Below are 21,241 nucleotides of genomic sequence, written 5' to 3'. Positions count from 1 at the left end.
ACTAGAGCACTCCGGAACGTGCTTTATTATTTTGGGTTTTTGCGTGTGACGTACAGAATCTAGAAGAGCTAAGGTGGTCTTGGTCTTTTCACCCGATAGATTTTTAAAGACTTTCATGAAGGCACCATTAATTTTGGACCCACCTACAAGTATGATGTTGGCTCGGCCGCCTACGACACGAGTGACAAGTGCCGCACCCCTGCCTGGACAGACAGGGTCCTGTGGTGGAGGAAGAGGCACTCTTTTGACAGGACAGGTGCGTGAGATGTGCGAGCGTTCGGAGGTGGTTGAGGCTGCGCGCTCGATAGTGCAGAGGGGAAGTCGGTCCCATTCATTCAGCGCGGCGCGCTTTGCTGTATAAATGACAACTGTCTGGAGCCAGAACTATAGGAAACTCATTCCAGATGGGAGCCCCTAAGCTTTGGGAGTTGTGTTTTGGGGAACCCCCTGGCTTTCCCCGTCCTGCACCATGGCTGTCCCCTTCCCCCTGCCTGACACACACACCCCGCGCCGTCTGCCTTCTGTTCTGGGCGGACAGCAAGGAGAGAGGCCTCGGCTCTTCCCCTCCAGCGACTGTCCCTCTTACACACGTGCACATCATCCCTCACATTTAATTCAACCAAACGCTGACCTGCTTCAGGCCCCAGCTCTGCGTTGAACGTGAGCCGGACGCAGGAAAGGAGCGTTTTCTCTCAGTCCGTTGTCGAAGACGTCTTGAATTGCTAGCGACGCCACACCAGGAAGGGTGGTGGATTAGGGCACCGGGAGGTGAAACAGCTCTGCTTTTCTGGCAAGATGGGTGCAGGGATTTCAAAGCCAGGGAATCCCGTCATTCAGATCAGTCTCTGGACGTCTGTGGACATTGTCCAGGCATCAAAAAGCAGGCATACTGTGATGTCCTTGGCCTTGGCTTTGCCTACACACAGGGCTGCAGACTTCCTGTGCTCCTGTAGCCCCTGGGAGGGAACCCCACAGCTACGTCTGCACACCCGCTCGGGTTGTCCCCTGGGAAGGGCGTAGCAGCGCTGGATCATCTACAGACATTCTCTCCCCCAGACCCCCTCTCCCCGACCCTGACCTCCTTCCCTCCCCACCCCCGCCCAAGCCAGCTCAGGTTAGAGCAAACGGGTCTGAGACAGGCATGTCCGTGTGGTAGACCCCTGGCGCGAGCTTCCTGTCGGCATTCTCGTATGTTGATACCGTTTTGTGTTGTGTGTGGGTCTCTTGATTGGAACCTCTGCGAGCAGCTGGAGAACTCAACCTTCTAGACAACGACGTAGAGGCTGACAGCACCGTCAGACATTCCTGGTCTCCTGGTGCCCTCAAGTATTACGGCCGAGCCGAGCTCCAAGCATCTGATCACAGGTACAGTCCTCGCTGCCGCCGGCATGTTGTCCTGGGCTGTGGAAAGCGGCGTCTGCTGCTCCCTGCAGTGACGGACACGCCGTCCCCTGCGGAATGCGTGTGTGCACGCGTGTGAAAGATATCAAAGAACGAAGAAGAGGGTGACCACTAGCTGTGTCCCCTCCACCAAGATTTAATCCGTGTTAGCATGGCAATTGCTCACATCATAAATGACTTCAGGGATAAAAATCGCAAAGGTGCAGCCTATTTTGTCATTGAAATTCCCATAAATGACGTCACTGCACACCTTGCTTTTTTTTTTTTTTTTGTCACTTAATGGCTTTGAGACACAGTCACGTTGATATTACAGACCTGGCTCATTCCCTCGTAATTGCTGTCCAGTATTCTACTGAATATGTCCATGGAATGTACTCATTCACCTGCTGGTAATTTTTTTTTTCTGATTTTTTTTCTAATTTTTAAATTTTTTTTTAAATTTTTTTTCTCTAATATTTTATCATTGCAAATGCCAAAGGGTTTTTAAGTGTTGGATCTGAGTTCTTTGATGCTTTGAGCTGTCGGTGTGTGCTGGGACCAGCCAAGGAGGGCGATTAGTCTCGTGGAGTATCTTGAAAGAGACCGAGGATGGCTGCGGGGTGGAAATAGGAAGGATTTGCTCTTCCCGTGGCTGCTACCAAAACTAGCCTGTCGTTTTAACCTTCTACAAGGAAAGAAATTAGGAGAGATTTGGTAGTGAAGAGCTGGTCAGCCAGGAGGTGCAAATCTTTAGATACTCTAAATTCTTAAGAAACCTGTTGTTGCAAATACATACCTAGAAACAAACCTTGGGGAATCTCCGGTTATGGGACTTTCTACAGAGAACTATAGGTTTGCTAGTTCAGTGAGTGTCTTTAGAAGCAACGCCTTTAACCACTATTCCCTGAAAGACCTTGAATACTGGGCCCTATTGCTGGCACTGAGGATTGACAGAGAACAAAACAGACAAGACCACATTCCCGGGAAGTTGTCTAGTGAGGACAGACAGACAGTAAACAAACGTGAAAGGAAAAATGGTAATGATGAGACTCAGAAAAAGGGTTGGCGTTCAAGGAAGGCCTTTCAGATAGGATGACCATGGAGGCCAGACCTGAAAGAAGAGAGAGTGTGAGCCATAGCGGTGTCAGGGAGAGAGCATTCCAGGGTGAGGAGCGAGGCTGTGAACCTTCAGGGATCCAGAGAATCGAGGGGGAATGGAAAGAGTAGAGGAAGTCCTAGAAGCTGGGCAGCAGCGCAGGCCGTGTGGAAGCCTATGGGCCCAAAAACGTGGGGTTCGGGTTTTCCTCGGACTGAGAAGTGGCCTCATCTGACGAGGTGTTGACAGAGTCAGCCAAAGAGAGTGCAGTGGGTCCAAGGAAGAAGCTGGCACAGTAGGCAAGGGAAGAAACAGTGACAGCCTTGGACCAGGTGGTCACGGGTCGCCATGGCGAGATGTGGATGAGTTCTGGATAGACTTTGAAAGTGGAGCCCGCAGAATTGCGTAAGGGTTGGATAGTGTGTCGCATGCATGTGTGTGTGTGTGTTTGTGGGGGCGGGGGGACTTGAGGAGGCTCCCAGAGCTGGGTCTGAGCAGCCAGAAGGACGGAGCTGCCTTCGCTCAGCTGGGATGCCAGGAGCTGGTTTGAAGAGGGTCTTCAACATTTGCAGATCTTTCTGATGACAAAAGCAGAGCCCTCAGTTACTGGCCGTTAAGGGAGAAATACAGGCGCAAACAAACCCTCCGTAGTTCCTCTGAGACAATGTCTATAATGGTCTGTTAGGTGTCTTCTGCATTTTCCACGCATGTTAGAAGCTTTTACACCAAAATGTTAGCCTGTGTGTGATGTGTGCCCAGTGCCGACACCTTTTTACACACACACACACACACACATGCATAGAGAACATTAGGATTATATCTTGCAGACTTACCATGTTGCCTTACTGCATTTATTTTATTTTTTTTAAGATTTTTTTTTTAATTTATTTGACAGAGATCACAAGTAGGCAGAGAGGCAGGCAGAGAGAGAGGAGGAAGGGAAGCAGGCTCCCTGATGCAGGACTCAATCCCAGGACCCTGGAATCATGACCTAAGCTGAAGGCAGAGGCTTAACCCACTGAGCCACCAGGGGCGCCCCTGCATGTATATTTTTAAGTTAAACGTTTTATGTTGAGATAATTCTAGACTGGCGTGCGGTTGTAAGGAATAATATGGGGAGCGTGCATGCACTTTCCCCAGGCCCCACGGTGAGGAGGTCCTGTCACTCTGTAGCAACAAAGTCACTGTCAAGATACGGAACATCTCCTTCACCACAGGGTGCCTCCTGGCGCCTTTCCACAGCCGTCTGCTCCCTAACCCCTGTCCGCCACTGCTCTTTTCCTCTCTTTCCCTAATTTCATCATTCTAAGCATCAATGGGATCAAAATGAGGGGGACTGGCTTTTCCCGGCCAGCCTCATCTTCTGCAGATTCGCCCAGGCGGCCCACTTCTCCGTAGCCCATTTGCATTCCTGCTGGGGGCGTGGCCCGCGGGCACCTGCACCTGCTTCCTCAGTCACCGCGCTTCCCATCTGCACGCGCGGCTCGTGGGAAGAGGTTTTCTGCCTCTCACTTAGTGCCTATCCCGGCATCAGATTTTCCCCATCTTTTTTCTTCTAGATGCCCCCCCAAAAAAACCCCCAAACCAAAAATCTAACAATTGCAACATAAATGTGTGAGAAACACACTGATTATCATTCACATCTCCTCATTTTTGCCATGTCCCTGGTTTTCAGGGTTACCATCATATGATCTACTATTGTCTCTTATGTTTTGTTTCCTCTTAACACTGTATTGTAAATGTCTTCAAGAAGATTACATAATCGGGGCACCCGGGTGGTTCAGATGGTTGGGTGTTTGCCTTTGTCTGTGGTCATGATCCCAGGGCCTCTGGGATCAAGTCCCGGGTCGGGCTCCTTGCTCAGTGAGGATCCTGTTTCTCCCTCTGACTGCTTCTCACTCTGCTTGTGCACTCTCTCTCTCTCAATCTGACAAATAAAAATCTTTAAAAAAAAAATTATGTAATCTTCATAATAGAGGATTTCCTAAATTTTTGCAAAGGGAGTAAATCCACCCCTGTATCACAATGGCAATAAACAATGACTGCATTATTTCTTGCTGATCTATTTTCCTGGGTATGTCAACTTGGCTTCTCTGACATTATTCTTATTAATTGTATAAAATATTATCAGATGGCCGCACCATCACCGTTTCCCTATTATGGCACAGTTAGTGTTTCCCCTTTCCACTTCCATCAACAGTGCTGTAACAATTATCCTTGTGTACAAATCTTTGTATGCCTCTCTGATCACTTTCTTAGAAAAAAGGCCTAGAATTAAAATTAGTAGGTTGAAAGAGATGAACATTATTGAGATTCTTAACAGCAATTGCCAAATAGCCCTCCAAAAACTTGAACCCCTAGCCAAGAGGGAATTCCCACTTCTCTCTATCCTCGGCAGTGCTGAGTAATACCACGTAGAAAAATCTCAGCTAAGAGCCAGTGCTGTTTTCTCCAAATCATCCTTAAGCAAGAATGTCAAGGCAATGCTAAGGTTGGCCAAAGATAGAGTCGGAAAGCCTAGGACAGGACAGCCAGGCTCCATGCCGGGCTGGGGCCACACCCACGGGCCATGGATGTTCACTCTCGACAGTGGATCTCTGGGGACTGGGCCCTCCTCGGCCCCGTCACCCATCACCTGTCTTCCCTCCCTATCTAACACAGACCTGTGCTGGCAGTCGTGGAGGTGGAAGTTCAAGAAGTTGATGTGGGTGCTCGGGAGACAGTGTTCCGGGAAGTGTCCTCTTTCCAGGGCCCCCTGGATGCCACTGTCGTAGTCAACCTTCAGTCACCGACCTTAGAGGAGAAAAACGAGTTTCCTGAAGACGTGCGCGCAGAGCTCATGCAGACCCTGGGCAATTATGGGACCATCGTTCTCGTCAGGTACTAGCGCCTGGCTGGGATGGGTCCCGTGTGCCTCTTAGATATATCACCAGCCAGAACCACGAGAGCTGCCGATCGTTCTTGCCATTGACTTGGTACATCTCATTTATTCCAGGATCAACCAAGGGCAGATGCTGGTGACTTTTGCAGACAGTCACTCAGCTCTCAGCGTCCTGGATGTGGATGGTATGAAGGTGAGTCATGCTCGGTCCCCCATGGCACAGGGGCTGCTTAACTCCCCAGAGTTTTCTGGGCACCACATGAGGGCAGGAGCTAACTAGCACCCTTCCTTCTGGTGTCTGTTCCTGGTCTCCTCGTTGAGGTCTCTAATGTCCAACCCTAGCCATTTGCAGAATCTGGAGGGAAGAGCAAATGTTAGAGGGTAGATCCCCCTGAATCACTGGATCTGTCGCGGCTCACACTTGCACGTGGGAGGGCATTTGCTATTCTTCTCATTAGACGGTGTATTTTGGAATCTACAGGGTACAGGTAGTTTCCATTTTGATAATATCCTGGCTTTACGTTCACATGGGATGAAAAGCTGGAGATGATGATTCAACTTTTAGTTAGACCAAATGTGAGCTCTGCTGATCTTGCCTGAGGTCTAGGCCCTCAACTTTTCTTGCAAAACAGGAAGATTGGCCTACTCCTTATGCATGATTTTGAGCAGGATGCCCTTTGAGAGCAAAGGAGGTGGTTGTAAGATCTGTACTCCCTTCTCAGATGGCCACTCTGTCCTCGCAGGTGAAAGGCAGAGCCGTGAAGATCAGACCAAAGACCAAGGACTGGCTGAAAGGTTTGCAAGAGGAGATCATCCGAAAACGGGATAGCATGGCCTCCATGTCTCCCACTGCCAATTCCTGTTTGCTGGAGGAAAACTTCGACTTCACAACTCTGGACTACGAGTCAGAGGGTGAGTACCTCTGCAAGGACCTCTTCTTGGTCATTGTGGCAAGGCCAGCAGGCAAGAAGTTCCCACAACCAGCATGAGATTTTCAAGACCCCTTCTCACACCTAAAGGTGACAGAGGGTCCTTGGGGCACACGCACTGTATTCCCAAGCTAAGCTGGGCACTGTGCACATCTGAGGGAGATGCCTGTAGCGGTCAGTAAGCCCTGGAGCCGTCTGAAATGACAGTGAGGACAGTGGCTTTGAGGCTCTCTGGGCTGGGCTCACTCCGTGTCTCAGGCCTGAATGGAACTGGGGTTCTGTACCAGTTGATGCGGACAATTCTGTACCAGTTGATGCGTACCCATTGAAGCTGGGCCACAGGCCTCCTGACGCCGAGCAGCAAGCCCAGATGGTGACAGATGTGCTATTTACCCTCATTGTGCACTGTGACATTTCCTCCCCAAGGGGATATCCTGGAAGATGACGAAGACTATTTGGTGGATGAGCTAAGTCAGCCTGTGGTCTCCGACGGGGAGATGGGCGGGGACAGCCTCTCTGAAGCCCCCAGCCCCACAGCCGCGGTGCCTGCCAGCAAGTCACCTGCGCTCAACAAGAAGAAGCAGCACCCGACCTACAAAGGTAGCTTGGCCCTTCCCTTTCCTCAAGAGCCTCGGGCATCGAATCCGCTCTCTCTCTCAGTGCCAGGGCTTTGCACGAGGCCACAATTATGTGTTCACGGCCCACGCCAGTGCTGAAACCACAAGACCTAGCAAGTGGGTGGAAAATGGGCTCTGGGCCCATGTCCAGCTACACCACATTGACTTTCTCCAGTGCTTTTTATTTACTTTTTTTTTTTTAAACCGCTGGTACTGCTATAGCACACCAGATCCATGGTAATTCCTGTTTCCTCCGGATGTTTAAATGGCCACAGCCCTGAACTGGCTTCACATTTGTAATTCCGTTTTTCCTCCTCACGATGTTTGTTTCCCATAAGAGACATAATTATTTTTTAATTGAAATATAATTGACATGCCATGTTATATTGGTTTCAGGTGTACAACTTAGTGAATTCTGTACATTACACTGTGTGCGGTTACCATCTGTCCCCATATAATATTGAAACAGTGTTACTGACTGTTATGCTATACTTTTCACCCCTGTAACTGACTTATTTTAAATTGGAAGTTTGTGTCTCTTAATCCCCTTCACCTACCCACATCTCACCCCCTAGTGCACCACCAGTCCTCTGTAGGTATGAGTCTCTTTCTGGGTTTGGATTTTGTTTTTGTTTTTGTTCTTGGCTGTTGTTTGTTTTATTTTTTTAGATTCCACATGTAAGTGAAATCATGCTTGTCTTTCTACATCTGATGTATTTCACTCTAGCACACCCCCTGGGGTCCAGCATCTATGTCCTGAGTGCTGAGGTCTTGTTACATTCCTGTAACATGTTATTACACAGTAATATGATACATTAGCATCATTCTATCATTTGAGACTTAAGCAAAGAGGGTCAGAAAGTCCCGCAGATTAAAAACTGCAAAGCCCTAGGTTACATAGTGTAACGGCCCTTTGGAATAAGTTGTAAAGCCTGCTGGCCTTTCCCGGGCTGGAAAGGGGGGCTGTCTGTGCTCCAGCCCCAGACTCTGCCACGGCTACAAGAGCCTTCCCGCTGCTGCTCATGGTGCCTCCCCCGTTGGAGGAAAGCTTTGTCTAGTAGGTTCGGAAAGTTGCCATGAGCTGCAGCTGAGAATACAGAATAGGCTGAAAGTGAATTGAGAGGTTTCCCAGGGAAGGTAATTTGCTGGGGTAGGTGCAGACACCCCAAGTCCCTTTGTGCCATGGTCCCAAGGGTGGTTAGGAGCCTGGCTGCACTGAGCCATCGGGACCTCTTAAAGGTACACTTGCAGAGCTCGGTCATGGAGATGGGGGTTTGGCGGGGGGTGGGGCTGGGACGCTGGAAATCTGGTATCTCATGAAGCTCCCCAGGTGACTGAGACGCAGGGCTGGGTTTGGGGACGGCCGCCCAACCGAGGTGGTTCTGTGCCCTGCACATCCAGAGGGCTCCTGCCCGGATAGAAGGGGCCGAAGGGAATGCCCTTCAGACAGCCGGAGGTCCTTTTCTGTGGGAGTGGCCGTCGTTCAGGAAGCCCCTTGAGGGGAGGGCACATATGGGCACCAAAGCCTCTTGGAATGAAAAATTAGGAGAGCACGGGGCTATGTGGGTGACCTTGCCACCTGGCGGGTGTGAAGGCATGTTCTCGATGCTTCCTATTAGAAGGAGAAGCCCTGCCTCTTTCCAGCTCCAACCTCAGAATTACATGGGTTTGAGCTGGTGGAAATGTGAGGGGTGGAGTGTCTGAGTGAAAATAAAATGCATCAGGCTACGTCTTAGTGTGGGAGAGGGACCTGCTGTGTTCCTGAACTTACATGTCATAAATGTATAATAAAAATCAGAGTGGTCACCTCCTCATGTGCCTCCTAGCCTTAGACGGTATTTGCAGGACAAGGCAGGAGGTCGATCACCTGTGCAGGAGCTGGCAGTGGGTGACAGTACTTGGGGCTTGATGCGTGAGCAGGGACCCCCCATTCCAGGAGCTTGCCCCGGGATGGCAGGGGCAGAGGCGGTGACCGTTCTCAGCCTCCAAAGCAGCTGTCCTGTGTTAGAGTGAGGAATTCAAACCGAGGGGCTCTGGTCTTCCAACTGTCTCCTCTTCTCCGTGTGAGTCTCCTTCGTTATTTCAGAAGGAAATAACCCTAACCCTACGCTTGGACACATCTCCGTGTGTCTCATGCCTGGACAGAAAGCCTTGTCTACAGTTCATCTCCTGTTCCAAGCAGGCACTGGGCGCCGCCCCGCCCTCCCATGTCAGCAGAGGCAGAGAGGGGGGACCCCTGCTCTGCGGGAGGGAGGGGGACCCTCCTGCACAGTCGGTTCCGCGCAGACAAAAATCTGAGCCCTGCCTCACGCCTCACTCGCGTTCCGCCGTGTCCTCCAGATGGCGCTGAGCTGGTGGCAGTAAAGCAGGAGCTGGAAGCAGGTGGAGATTTCCGGCACCGTTCTCCAAGCAGGTCTCTGTCGGTGCCCACTCGGCCTCGGCCGCCTCACCCACCGCAGAGACCCCCCCCTCCAAGTAAGACTCTGTTGCTTTCGGCTTGCCGCCGTGCCTGCTGGGAATAACCACCCCTTTCCCGCTACTCAGCACCTGCCTCTGAGTCGCTGCTGCCTCACCCGGGTCCCCAGCATCTTCTCCTCAGGCTCCTTTCTGGGTCGATTCCAGAAATAGTTGTGTTTCTCACGGCGAACTATGTGGCTCTTTTTACCCAGCTGTTGGCCTTCCCGTAGCTGTGGTTTGCTCTGGGCTTTCTGTTGGAGATGGTAGAGAATGGAAAATTGAGGGGCAGGGGCAGCAAGCAAAGACCTTCTAGCACCTTCCTCGGCAGCCCCATAGAAGTAACCTTCTGTCTGCACCTGCTGTCCCTCCCCATTTCCCAGGGCTCCAGTGAACCCTATATCCGACACCCCAGGCATCCTGGCTTCTGTGGGCCCACGCTTGCTGTCCCTGACATTTGGTGGCCTGAAGATGGGCCCTTCTCAGCCCAGCTCCGAGGACAGCACTCCTCTTCCTGTCTCCTCCACAGCTGTCCTTGGCCCCTCAAGCTTCCCTTAATGACCTGAAAAGACACTGGTGACGTGCTTTGGAGCACTTTCTGTTTTACCTCTATTGTTTACTTCCCTCCCCGCCCCGCACCCCAAAAGCATGGCAGTCAGACACACGGATTTTCCCTCAGGCTTTACCTTCTCATTGGGTTCATCTTGGTTCATGTCACAATAGTCCTCGATGGCAAGCTGGAAGCATGTGACTTCTTAAGCATATTCTTTCCTTTTCTGAGTTAACACTCAGACAATAGAACAATAAATAAAAAGAAAAAATTTATATTATATTGTGGAAATTTATAAAAGTAGGTAAATACAAAAAATAAAATTTTTAAATTCACTTGATTGTCTACAAATAGCAATTGTTAACCACAAGACTTCTAGCCTTTTTCTAATTAAATACATCTGTATCTGCACGTAGTTACTTATTTTTTTTTACAAAACTGGTATCCATTGTTTGGTCCTTTGTCTTTCATCTAATGTCTGTGTCTTCACATGTTCTTTTTTTTTTAAGATTCCTTTATTTATTTATTTATTTATTAAAGATTTTATTCATTTGTTTGACAGAGAGAGATGGCAAGTATGCAGAGAGGCAGGCAGAGAGAGAGGGGGAAGCAGGCTCCCTGCTGAGCACAGAGCCCGATGCGGGGCTCGATCCCAGGACCCTGAGATTGTGACCTGAGCCGAAAGCAGAGGCTTAACCCACTGAGCCACCCAGGCGCCCAAGATTCCTTTATTTAGTTTTAGAGAGAGAGCATGCAGTACTGGTCAGCCCCAAGCAGACTTTGCGCTGAGTGTAGAGTCTCACAATCTGAGCCAAAACCAACACGCCCCTGAATGTTAGAAATCATAAAATGATTTCTCAATGACTGCAAGTGTCATTTCATATCATTTATTCTCCTGCTTTGGGATTTTTTAGATTTTGCCCACGAACCATTTTTAAAATGGGGTCCGAATAATAGGAGTATATTTTGAAATTGACTTTTGTGTCAGATTTTTTAATTCCTACCCCTCCAGGATGTTAGACTAAAACTTGCACTCAAATAATACTTCTTGAGAGAATAGGCACAAACTGAGAATCAAAAGCAAAAACATCGACCCTGTTGGTGCCCACCTGCCCGCACGGGCTCAGACCCTAAGCGCGTCTGCAGTTGGCCTGGCTCTCGGCTGGCTGGGAATGGGCCTCAAAGCAGCCGTGACTCATTGAAATTGAGACTCTGCCCTCCTTGGTTTTCACAGCTGGTTTAATGGTGAAAAAGTCGGCGTCGGACGTGTCCATCTCGTCGGGCACCCATGGGCAGTACTCGATCTTGCAGACGGCCAGACTCCTGCCAGGAGCGCCCCAGCAGGCAGTGAGTTTCCCTGTGTTCGGCTCAAAGTGAAACAGACCAGCATTTCAGACCCGAGGGACCTGCCTCATGGTTCATCTTCAGCCCCTGAGACCTTGTGGGATGCCTCTTTTCAGTGAACACAGAGATCTACACCTCTTTACCCTCTGCCTGACTACCAGCTCATTCCCAGACCCAGAACTCAGGAGCAGATGTGTTATCGGGTTTCTACGTGGTTGTACAGGGTGTTAGAGAGAAAATCTTATTTGATGAAAAATCCCACATGTCCCTGTGTGGTGGAACTGTTAGTTTCCAGACCCTTCTCTCCTTTCCAAGGCTTGCCTTTGACCTTGGTGTATGGAGCAGGGCTCGGTAGAGGGCAAAATAGGACAAATTCAGATCAGTTGTTTTGAGGGAAGAAGCTAAGAAGAGGAGGGGTGTATGGCACAGTAGGGGAGCCCTAGTAATGACTAGTAATGAGTGAGGGGGGATTTTAGAGATGGAAATTTCCAGAGGACGGCTGTGAGCAGCTCAGGAGGACAGGAGGTGGCAGTCAGTGGAATGGAGGTGAGGGAGGTGAAGCCAGGGTGCTGGGTGGGGGTGAACTGTCCCGGGAGGCTGTACCGGATGCCACGTGTGACAGCAGGAGGAGGGAATGACTCAGGAATGGTTGGTTGATGGTAGTGAAGGCAGGTCATCAGTGGCAACCTGGAGGTTTAGGTTAAGAGGGAGAAAGGTGAAGAGGTAGAAAAAGCACTTTCAAGAAGAGAGTGGAAAGGGTTTTAATAACTATGTTGAGCTGTGGAAAAGTGGCTTCTGATGATGCTTTCTCGGTATGACCTGGAAATAGATAGTGGTTTATCCACATTGCAAAGACCTGTAACCACCCGGTTTGGGAGAGGAGGCTTGTCAGCTAGGAATTACTGCATTCCACTTCTTGGTATGAGAGTACTTCCTGGAGGAAGAGCCTGGAGGGATGTGGTCTCGATTGGAGTTTGTGTTTAACTCAGGCCCGATGGAGCCCCGTGCCCCCCACCCCTGCAAGCTGATCAGTAGGCAGTGAGTGCACCAGGCGAGCCTGTTTTCCTGCTTCTGTTCATATGCTTTTCTTCTTGATTCTGTCCTGAAGCCCAAAGCCAGGATGGGGATAAGTAAACCCTACAACGTGAAGCAGATCAAAACTACCAATGCTCAGGAGGCAGAAGCAGCCATCCGATGTCTCCTGGAAGCCAGGGGCGGTGAGTGTTCTGCTGGCTTCTCCTTCTGGTCTTTTCTATGCATCTTCCTACTCAAAGGGGCTTAGAAGAGAAAGTAACTCCCCTCCCCTCCAACCCCCCCCCCCCCCCCCCCACCAGAGGCAGTATTAAATTAGAAGCACCTTTTAGCAACATTTTATAAAATTCCACTACAAATGTTATTGTCCATTTAAAATTCAGCAAGAATATGGAAATAAACCCTGGATTATTAAGAAGCACGTTAAGGTAGATATTGAAATAAATGAAAATGAAGTTTAGAAAAGGATAATGCTCCAGGCATGAACTCATTCTGCCAGCTCCAAAAAAAGAGACAATTTGGGACCCATCCCTATTTCAGGCACAAAACCTTTTGAAATCACCAGCAAGTACAGATTCTTTACTGTCAGGCAGGGACCTCTTCCCCACTATGCCACCTGTTAAATTTTTGGTGCTGTTACTTCTCAACCCATGTTAATATTACTCATAATCAAATTCAAAATTGCTGGTATGAATATTTTTGAGGTTTTGTGGAGGTTTTTTTGTTTTGTTTTGTTTTGTTTCGATTTTGTACAAGTATCTTTTTTGGAGAGGAGAGATCATGCGCTCTGAAGAGCCCTTCACAGCAGTCTACTTGCTTTTAGACAGGACATGTAACTTATATGGAATCCCAAGTAACATTGAAGGAGGACATGAATTAAGAGTTCCAGAAACACCATGGTAGGATAACAGTGTCATGAATGGTTTCTTTTTTATTAAAAAAAATAATAATACAATGGTATGGATGTAACCAGCCATGTGACCACCAACTGATTAATGAATAAAAGGTTGTATAACCATAGAATGGAATATTATTCAGCCATGAAAAGGAATGTATTCATATATATGTTTTACCATGGGTGAATCTTGACCATACTATGCGGAGTAAAAGAAGGTAAACACCAAAGGTTATTTATTATATGATTTCATTTGTTTATTTATTTATTTATTTATTTGAGCACATCAGCAGGGTGGGGAGTAGAAAGAGAGAATCGTAAGCAGGCTCCATGCCTGAAGAGCCCACTGCGGGGCTCAGTCTGACAACCCTGAAATTATGACCTGAGCATAGATCAAGAGTCTGATGCTTAAACAACGGAGCCACTTAGGCATCCCTGTCTGATTCCATTTATAGGAAGTGTCCAGAATAGGCAAATCTATACAGAGAGAAAATTACTAGTAGTTTCCAGGGCTTGGGGGAGGAGGGAATGGAGGGGTGACTGCTAATAGGAACAGGGTTCCTTTTTGTGGTGATGAGGATGTTCTAGAATCAGATAGTGGTGATGGTTGGTAAAACTCTAGGAATATACTAAAAAAACACTGAATCATAACCTTAAAAAGAGTGACTTTCATGGCATGTGAATTATATCTCAGTAAAGCTACTTGTTAAAAGTGTTCTGTGAATGTAGAGGTTAGGAGAGGTTTGAGATCTGTCATCTACCCAGGATCCCAGCCTAGCATTTGCTTGGTCAGAAGCCCTGCTGAGATTTTGAGACATTTCGGATTATCTCCCCTGAGAAATGCACACGGCCATAAAACGTTGCACATGATGTCTGGGCCTCACTGATCCCCTATGAAGACCATCCTCGTTGAGAAGGGGAATGTGAAAGGCGGGGCCTGAACCCAGCTGGCTGGACCTGACAGCACTCAGATTTTTTGGTTTTTAGAAAAAAAGGAACTATGTTGATTTAGCAAATTACTCATAGGATGTGGACTGCCTGAAGATTAAATCAGACCGCGAATTTCCCTGTCCTGCCCACTTCAGCTGTCCGTACACCTGTGTGTTTCAGGCGCCCCAGGAGACGCCCTAAATGCCACAGCCCTGAGGGACCCAGGCCCTTCCAAATCCGAGCCCTCAGCAGGGGTGGCCCCGCTCCTGCCCCGGCGGCCTGCGCCCAGAGTCCCTGCCATCAAGAAGCCAACCTTGAGGAGGACAGGGAAGGTAAGAAGCTGTGGCAAAGCCTCTTGCTGCCGAGGTGCTCCCGTATCTGGAGAGAGGAGGCCCAGACACGGCCCCGTCCGTGGGGACACTGCGTGGCCATCGCTTCCTCTTTCGCATCCCTGCCATGTCCTTGGCTCTCGCTGAGCAAAAAAACCAGGAGTCTCTCCCTGTGCAGAAAAACCAGGAGTCTCTCCCAGCTGGAGGTATCAGGCCTCCCGAATGTTCTATTGGAGCCTCCAAACGGAGCCCCTGTGGGATGGCGTGTGTCTGTGCCGTGTGCATGTGGTTGCACGGGTACAGATTTTGTTCCCCACTCGGTGGATTCGCAGGGTGGACGCACTCTGCGTGGCCTCTGGTACTGGGGCCTGGACACTTCTCTTGCCACTTTTCTTGCAGATTGTGTTTTGCTCTCGCTCTCAAGCTTCTCAGCCTTGCTTGCTGCTTCAGAGACATGAGTTTGTCAGGACAGTGGCAGCCCAAAGACTGGCACCTCTAGAGACATCTGGATCTTCCGTTTGATCTCGGTGTTCTAGTAACGGGACCCTCGGTAATCCGCCGGCTGGCCCTGCCCCAGCGGCTGCCGCTTTTCCACCTGTACCGCGTGTGTGATGAGGCTCTGGGCTTGCTCCGTGTTCTCGCACTGGTCTGCCCCGCGTTTGCACCTCGTGTCTGTCCGTCTGCCCTGCCTCCTTCCAGAGCAGACCTCCTTCCTCCTCCTCTTCCCTGGGCCCGCTCTGTCTTGTCTTTTAAAAGCCAGGACAGAAATGGTTCCTTTTCCCAGGCGGTGGAGCAGGAGTTCACAGTCAGAGGCTGGTGGGGAAGGATTGTGTCTGCGGTTCGTTTGTTCAAGGATCGGAGGGAATGTGGAGATGCTGCCGCTTTAGGATAGAACAGCTCCTTTGGTGCAAAAGCTCCCTTTTGCCCCGTGCCATTTTTTAAAGATCCTTTTGAGTCAGAACCGAGGAAGTGACGTTCCTGGGTGAAATTTGCCCTTTACTGTAGTGAAATATCAAAGATTTAAGGAGCCAGCGGCTCTGTTAGCCTTTCAATGAGCCTAACGCCCTCACATTAGGGCATTAATGTGGAGGCTGGAGGAACTTATGGCCCTCAAGTAAGTTCCTCCAGCCTCACATGGCACACGTTGAGTTGTCAAAGCTGGCGCCCCAGAGAAGATAGTTTTTGCAGGTTTGGTTTTCATAAAGGAAGAGCATAACCCCATTTCCTCGGTAACAGAGGGTAAACTAGTTTGAGAATATTGACCGCGCGGCCCTGGGGTTCAGGTTTGCTCTCCTCTGTCGTTGGATCTGCTGCACTTGACAGAAGTGTGTCCCTCCTGTGTTCTCTCGTATCTGCTCACACTTCTGAATCCCAGACATTCTCAAATCTCGAATTTGCTAGAATGTTCGCTGAGCCCCGTCTCTGAAACCCTGCAGACCCCGTCTGGGTGCTGCCTCCGCGCCCCCAGTGCTGGCTGCTGACCGACTGACTGACCCTCTCTGTCCTGCCTTTCCTCAGCCCGAGTCACCGGAAGACCAGTGTGGGCCGCAGACGGTCCATTTTACCATCGGGCCCCCAGAGACGAGCCCCGAAACCTCTCCTCTAGCAGCCGCCCCTCCCGTGCCCAAACCGAGATCGCTGCAGCCCGGGAAGGGCGCCGAGAGGAAGCCGAGCGGGGGGCCGCTGGCCCCGGACGATGCCCCCGCCGCGGCCGCCCCGCCGCCCCCGCGGGAGGAGCCGCCCCCCGCGCCCCGGGCGCCCCCGAGGAGGAAGAAGTCCGCCCCCGCCGCCTTCCACCTGCAGGTGCTGCAGAGCAGCGACGGCCTCCAGGCGCTCGTCCTCGGCAGCCCCGACGGCCACCGGACCCCCGCTCGCCCACCCGACGACGACAGTCCCCTGTCCCCTCCAGCCGCTGGCCTCGGCCCTTCCCCCGCGGCGAGCCCCGACACCCACGGCGCCACGGAGCCCCGGGCCGAGACGGCCTCCCTTCTTGGGGACTGTCGGGATCCCTTCTGGAGCCTTCTCCACCACCCGAGCCTGCCGAAGAACGCCTGGCTTTCCCAGAGCAACAACCCGCCGGACTCGGGGACCCGGGGCCCACCAGGAACACCCACCGCCCCCGCGGCCCAAGAGCTGCCATCGGGGCGCGGGCGGGGGGACGTCGGCGCCTGCGGGACCGGGACCGGCGGCGACAAGGACCAGAGGACGGTACTGCAGGTGTTTGACCCGCTCGCGAACACATGAGGAGGGAGCCAGGGACAGCGGCGGCCGTGCGAAGTGTGCCCTCTTCCCGGGGCGGCCCTCCGCAGGGAAGCCCGGCCTCGGCCCCCACCCCCACCCCTACCTCCACCCCCATCCGACACCCCCCCCACGCCCCCAGCCCCACCTGACCCCACCCCCACCGACCCCCCCACCCCCACCGACACCCCCCCACCCCCGCAAGAGACCTCTGTTTAAAGGCGCACTGAGAAAACACTTGCACTTCTGTCACTCTGGTGTCGTTTACAGAACTTGTGTCCCATTTTCAATCCGATGGGGGTTTTCCAGCCCCCAAGACGGGTTTTAGTCCAGACTCGTGCATCTTAGTTTCCTCTCCGGGGTCTGAGAAACCTCCGGTCAGGTTCGCCCGTGTGGCTCTGAGGACGGGGAATCCAGCTGATAATGGCCGACAAGTTCTGGCCGTGCTTTTGGGGTTTATGCGCGTTTGTGGTGTTTTTAAAATGTTGTTTGTACTTCGCAGATTGGGGATGACTTTTTGGCGGGCCACCTGCAGACGTGGTAGTACCTCGCTGTACGTGGCCTGCTGACCCCGGGATTTAAAAAGAAAAAAAAAAATCAGAGTTGAAAGCAGCCACAGATCAACCAAATGACCAGATGACACATTCCCATGAGCCCTGGTCTGTATGTACAGGTGCAGGAAGCTTGATTGCGTGGGCGATGACGTCATGCCCTGTTTGGGGCTGGAAGCCTCTAGTGTTAACTAGCCGGGCGGCAGCTGGCTGAAGACCCCTCCCCACGCGTGTCAGCGGCTTTGTGCCCCGCAGCGTGCCGCAGTCTTGAGCCCAGGTGTGCGAGTTAAACCCGTTTTTAAACACTGGCTCTTCCCTCTTAAAGAATGCCTCTCGGCTTCTTTCTCCCCTTGCATTCCAAACCGAAAAAGCACCAACCTGCAGACTCCAGCTGGCCTGTAATACTGGTCCTCATCGTTAGGGTCAGAAGACTATTTCATTTAGTCTGGGCTGCCTGGCTGTGGCTTCAGGAGGGAAAGTTCCACCTGTAGGTAAGAGATCCCAGAGCAGCATTTTGGGGTTTGTTTATCCATATGTTCACTAGGTTTTGTGTTTTTTGTTTCTTGGGTTTTTTTGTCTGTACATTTGCGACACCACTTCTTGCCTAGTCAGTCTTTTAGAAAGACATCACCAGATGATTTTACATTTTAAGAATAATGTTGTAAGGCCTAGAATCCGTTTGGAGCAGATACCATGTTTTTGCTCACAAGTTCATAGGTGAAATCTGAGGGTGCCACATGCCGCATTTAAGGGATTTAATATCCTAGAATCATACAGCAGGGACTCTTGTCTTATCCCTCATGTGACCGGACAAGTGGTTAGGATGGCACTAACTGCTGATGGTTGGGATGGCAGTAATCGTCCTGCCTGGGGTGGGGGAGGTTACCACTCTCTTTCCTCCTCTGGGATTTCCGGATGATCTCTCATTGCCACTCTCAAGGTACGCTGCAGATTATTTAAATCTGGCACGCAACACACAAAGAACTATAACATGCATCGCATTTCATTTGAAAACTGATTTTAAAAAATATATATTGGTGACCCACAGAGATAAACAGATAATATATGCAGTTGACCAGTCTTAAAAAGAGGGTGTTTCTGGCCTTAGCTGATTAGCATTCTTTCTGGAGTGTGTAAGTAATTTATATCCTGTTTACCTCTAATGAACACGAGTAAACAACGTAATTCTTGAACAGCTAGGGGGAGAAAGAACACAAGATGGGTAAATGGCTTGGAGAAGTTAAATAATTTGCCAGGATTCACAGTGCTACTAAAAGTACTTCGAAGATTTGCTCATTCAGATGTTCCTTCCTTCTGTCACCTCTTTTTCCCACCAGAAGGAGGTGAACTTTGAAAGAAGATAGATGCAACACAGCGGTTGCTTGCAAAGCTGGAAATAGGACTAATTTTCAGGTTTCTTCTTTGTTTTAGATGCAAGTAGCCAATAAATGGGACAGAGAACAGAATTTTAATGAAGAAAAGTGCTCATCACACAGGAGGCTCTTAAGGATCTGACATTCAGTATTAACACAGAATTGTGGTGACCTCAGGAGGCAGGTCGCAAGAAAAAGTCTAAGTCATTTAGCGTAAAGAATCAAACAAGTATTTGATCAGGGCTGTTCAAATTTTGTGAACAACAAACTGGATTTTGAAGTGATCATATGTAAGGTTCACGCACCAATGTTCTCTTAAAAAAGACAATTGGAATTGCCTTACTTCGTTTTTAGATCAGTATTTTAAGAGGCAGTAGTTTCCTAGGTTAGCAGAGTTGGTTAAATATCCTGAACAACCAGCAGCTGCCACCCTGGGGATTTCTCTGTGTGGGTTTTTTATTTTTGGTTTTTCTGTGCCCCCACACAGACCTTGCAGTGTCTTTCATTACCGCTCTGTAAGACAGTGTACTTCACCATGGAGAATTTGAGGCACAGAACTTTACAATTCAGCATTGTCTCCGTGACCCCAATTATATTCCCTTTTCCAACCTAATCTTCTCCGACTTCTTGCCTATTTTTAAAATACGTTCCAGTAAATGACTGAAATTAGGACATCTGCTCAAGCAGTTCCTGTAAAACTTGACAGTTGTTGAATTTCAAGATATAATAGAATTTTCCAGACACATAGAAGTACAAGGAAAGTAATGCATTAAAACGTTCGCTTTGTAATGAAATAATTTTATCAGAAAGCTGCAAAAATTATTTATTGGGTGACTAGTAATTAAAGCCCTGTCATGTTTATTTGAAGTGATAATTTGTACTGCAGTTGTAAAAAATGCTTATTAAATATTTTTTCTCTTTTTTAAAATATGGTTTGTTTCTTTTTGGATATGAAAGAATGTTGGTATATCTTCTTTATCTTGCCTTCTATTCCGAATGAAATGTGATTACTAGTTATTCCTCTGAGTTCCTCTTTTTTTTCAATGGTGTGAAGTGGAGCCAACATCACCTTGCCGAAGGATAGTTACACTATACCATTCATTAAACAATAAACCGTTGCTCTTCCTTCCTTTTAATTAGGTTTCTCAAGGGGTTTTTCAATTTCATTGGCACTTTCAAATAACACTGGGATTTATATAGCCTATTTTTTTTTCTGTTGATTTTTAAAACATTTTCATTAACTTCAACTTTAATTCACATCTTTTTTTCTTTTTAATTTTCTAAATTTCTTCTTAATTCCTTAATTAAAAGTAGCACTAGATTCCATTATCTTTAGACTTTCTCACTTAACAGTAAAAATATTTAAAGTTCTATATTTTCCCCAGATTATAGCTTTAATTCCACCCCATGCATTTTGGTATGAAATATGCTCCTTTTCATTACGTTCTAGATTAATTTGCTTTTATTTTCTCTCTCATCCAAGGGAGACTAATTTTCCAATAGTTCAGGGTTTGACATTTAAAAATTGTTTACTCCTCATATTTTGGATTTTGACCTGAGAATATGGCCTAGATAAACCTACTTTTTAAAATGTGTTAAAGTTTGCTCTGTGGCCAAAGGCAGGATTGATTTTTGAAGTGTGTTCATCAATATAGAATAATTTTTTTTTTTTTTTTTACTGAAGGATACAAAATTGTGTGTGTGTGTGTGTGTGTGTGTATGAGAGAGAGAGAGAGAGAGAGAGAGTGCACAAGAGACATATTTGATGTTTCAGTTCCTCTCTACCCCAAATGGAAGGGTCTTTCTATAAGGCAGACCTCAAGCGGGGGGGGGGGGTACACAGTTCTCCAATGTAACAGCCTCCTACCTCCTCCCATTATTCTTACCAAGATTCCTTGGGTTTTGTTGAATTAACACTAATCAGTTTGTTTCAGCCTTTGGTCAATCTAACCTTTGCTAATTTTGACCTATTTAATAGACGCCTCTCTGAGGGAGAGATACCCTGCATTCCTCACCTGCCATTCTAGACTTTGTCCCCTGAGCAGTCTGTTCTGTGCCACTGGATTTCTTGTCAATACCTGTGCCAATCCTACATTGCCTTTTTTATGCTAATTTTTAATAAGTTTGAATTTTCTTTAACTTTGGTATCTGGTAAAACAAGCCCTCCTACCTCATTCTTGTCCTTAAGAGGAACTTGGCTGCTCTTGACTCTTCGAAATTGCATATAAATTTCAGAAGCAATTCATCAATTCCATTAAAAAAATAAAACCTTTTGGGAATTGTTTACTGGGAATGCATGGAATAGAATAGACATCTTTATAAGATTGACTCTTCAATCTATGACCGTAATATATTTCTTCCTTTAAGGATGTCATCATTTCTCCAAGTTTTAAGCATAATTTCTAAATACATATGAAATCAGAGGGAATAGTTTGAACCCTCATATGTCCCTCACCAAAATTTAACAGTAATTAACATTTTGCTATATTTGCTTTATATTTTTCCTTTAAAATATTTTAAATGAAGGAATTCTGCTATCATGACATTTGAATTCTATACTAAGCACTTCTATTATGTACCTCTAAATAACATATTTATAATCTTAATACCATAGTATATCTACCAATTCTTACTTTAAAATT

The 21,241-nt window shown here is 48.5% G+C and overlaps 1 protein-coding gene across 5 annotated transcripts in view; it reads left to right on the top strand.

The window, feature by feature from the left end:
* SYNJ2 (synaptojanin 2) overlaps window positions 1–19,527 on the top strand; it is a 94,940-nt gene extending 75,413 nt beyond the window's left edge. For 3 of the 5 annotated variants that reach the window (XM_045080120.1, XM_045080119.1, XM_045080122.1), the window contains 11 exons: window positions 100–256; window positions 1,248–1,365; window positions 5,138–5,356; window positions 5,472–5,550; window positions 6,101–6,269; window positions 6,713–6,886; window positions 9,244–9,378; window positions 11,142–11,254; window positions 12,360–12,468; window positions 14,289–14,440; window positions 15,956–19,527. In XM_045080120.1, coding sequence (XP_044936055.1) covers window positions 100–256; window positions 1,248–1,365; window positions 5,138–5,356; window positions 5,472–5,550; window positions 6,101–6,269; window positions 6,713–6,886; window positions 9,244–9,378; window positions 11,142–11,254; window positions 12,360–12,468; window positions 14,289–14,440; window positions 15,956–16,681 — 2,151 coding nt within the window. In that variant the 3' untranslated portion in view covers window positions 16,682–19,527. Of the gene's footprint in view, window positions 1–99; window positions 257–1,247; window positions 1,366–5,137; window positions 5,357–5,471; window positions 5,551–6,100; window positions 6,270–6,712; window positions 6,887–9,243; window positions 9,379–11,141; window positions 11,255–12,359; window positions 12,469–14,288; window positions 14,441–14,836; window positions 14,988–15,955 lie in introns of all 5 variants that reach the window. The other 2 variants (XM_013044953.2, XM_045080121.1) reach the window with 2 other exon arrangements.
* The last annotated feature ends 1,714 nt before the right edge of the window (window positions 19,528–21,241 follow it).

The sequence above is a fragment of the Mustela putorius genome, unplaced genomic scaffold (assembly GCF_011764305.1).
Source record: "Mustela putorius furo isolate JIRA1106 unplaced genomic scaffold, ASM1176430v1.1 tig00000450_pilon_pilon_pilon, whole genome shotgun sequence".
Taxonomy (NCBI): Eukaryota; Metazoa; Chordata; class Mammalia; order Carnivora; family Mustelidae; genus Mustela; species Mustela putorius.
This window is presented reverse-complemented; position numbering and strand designations above follow the sequence as displayed.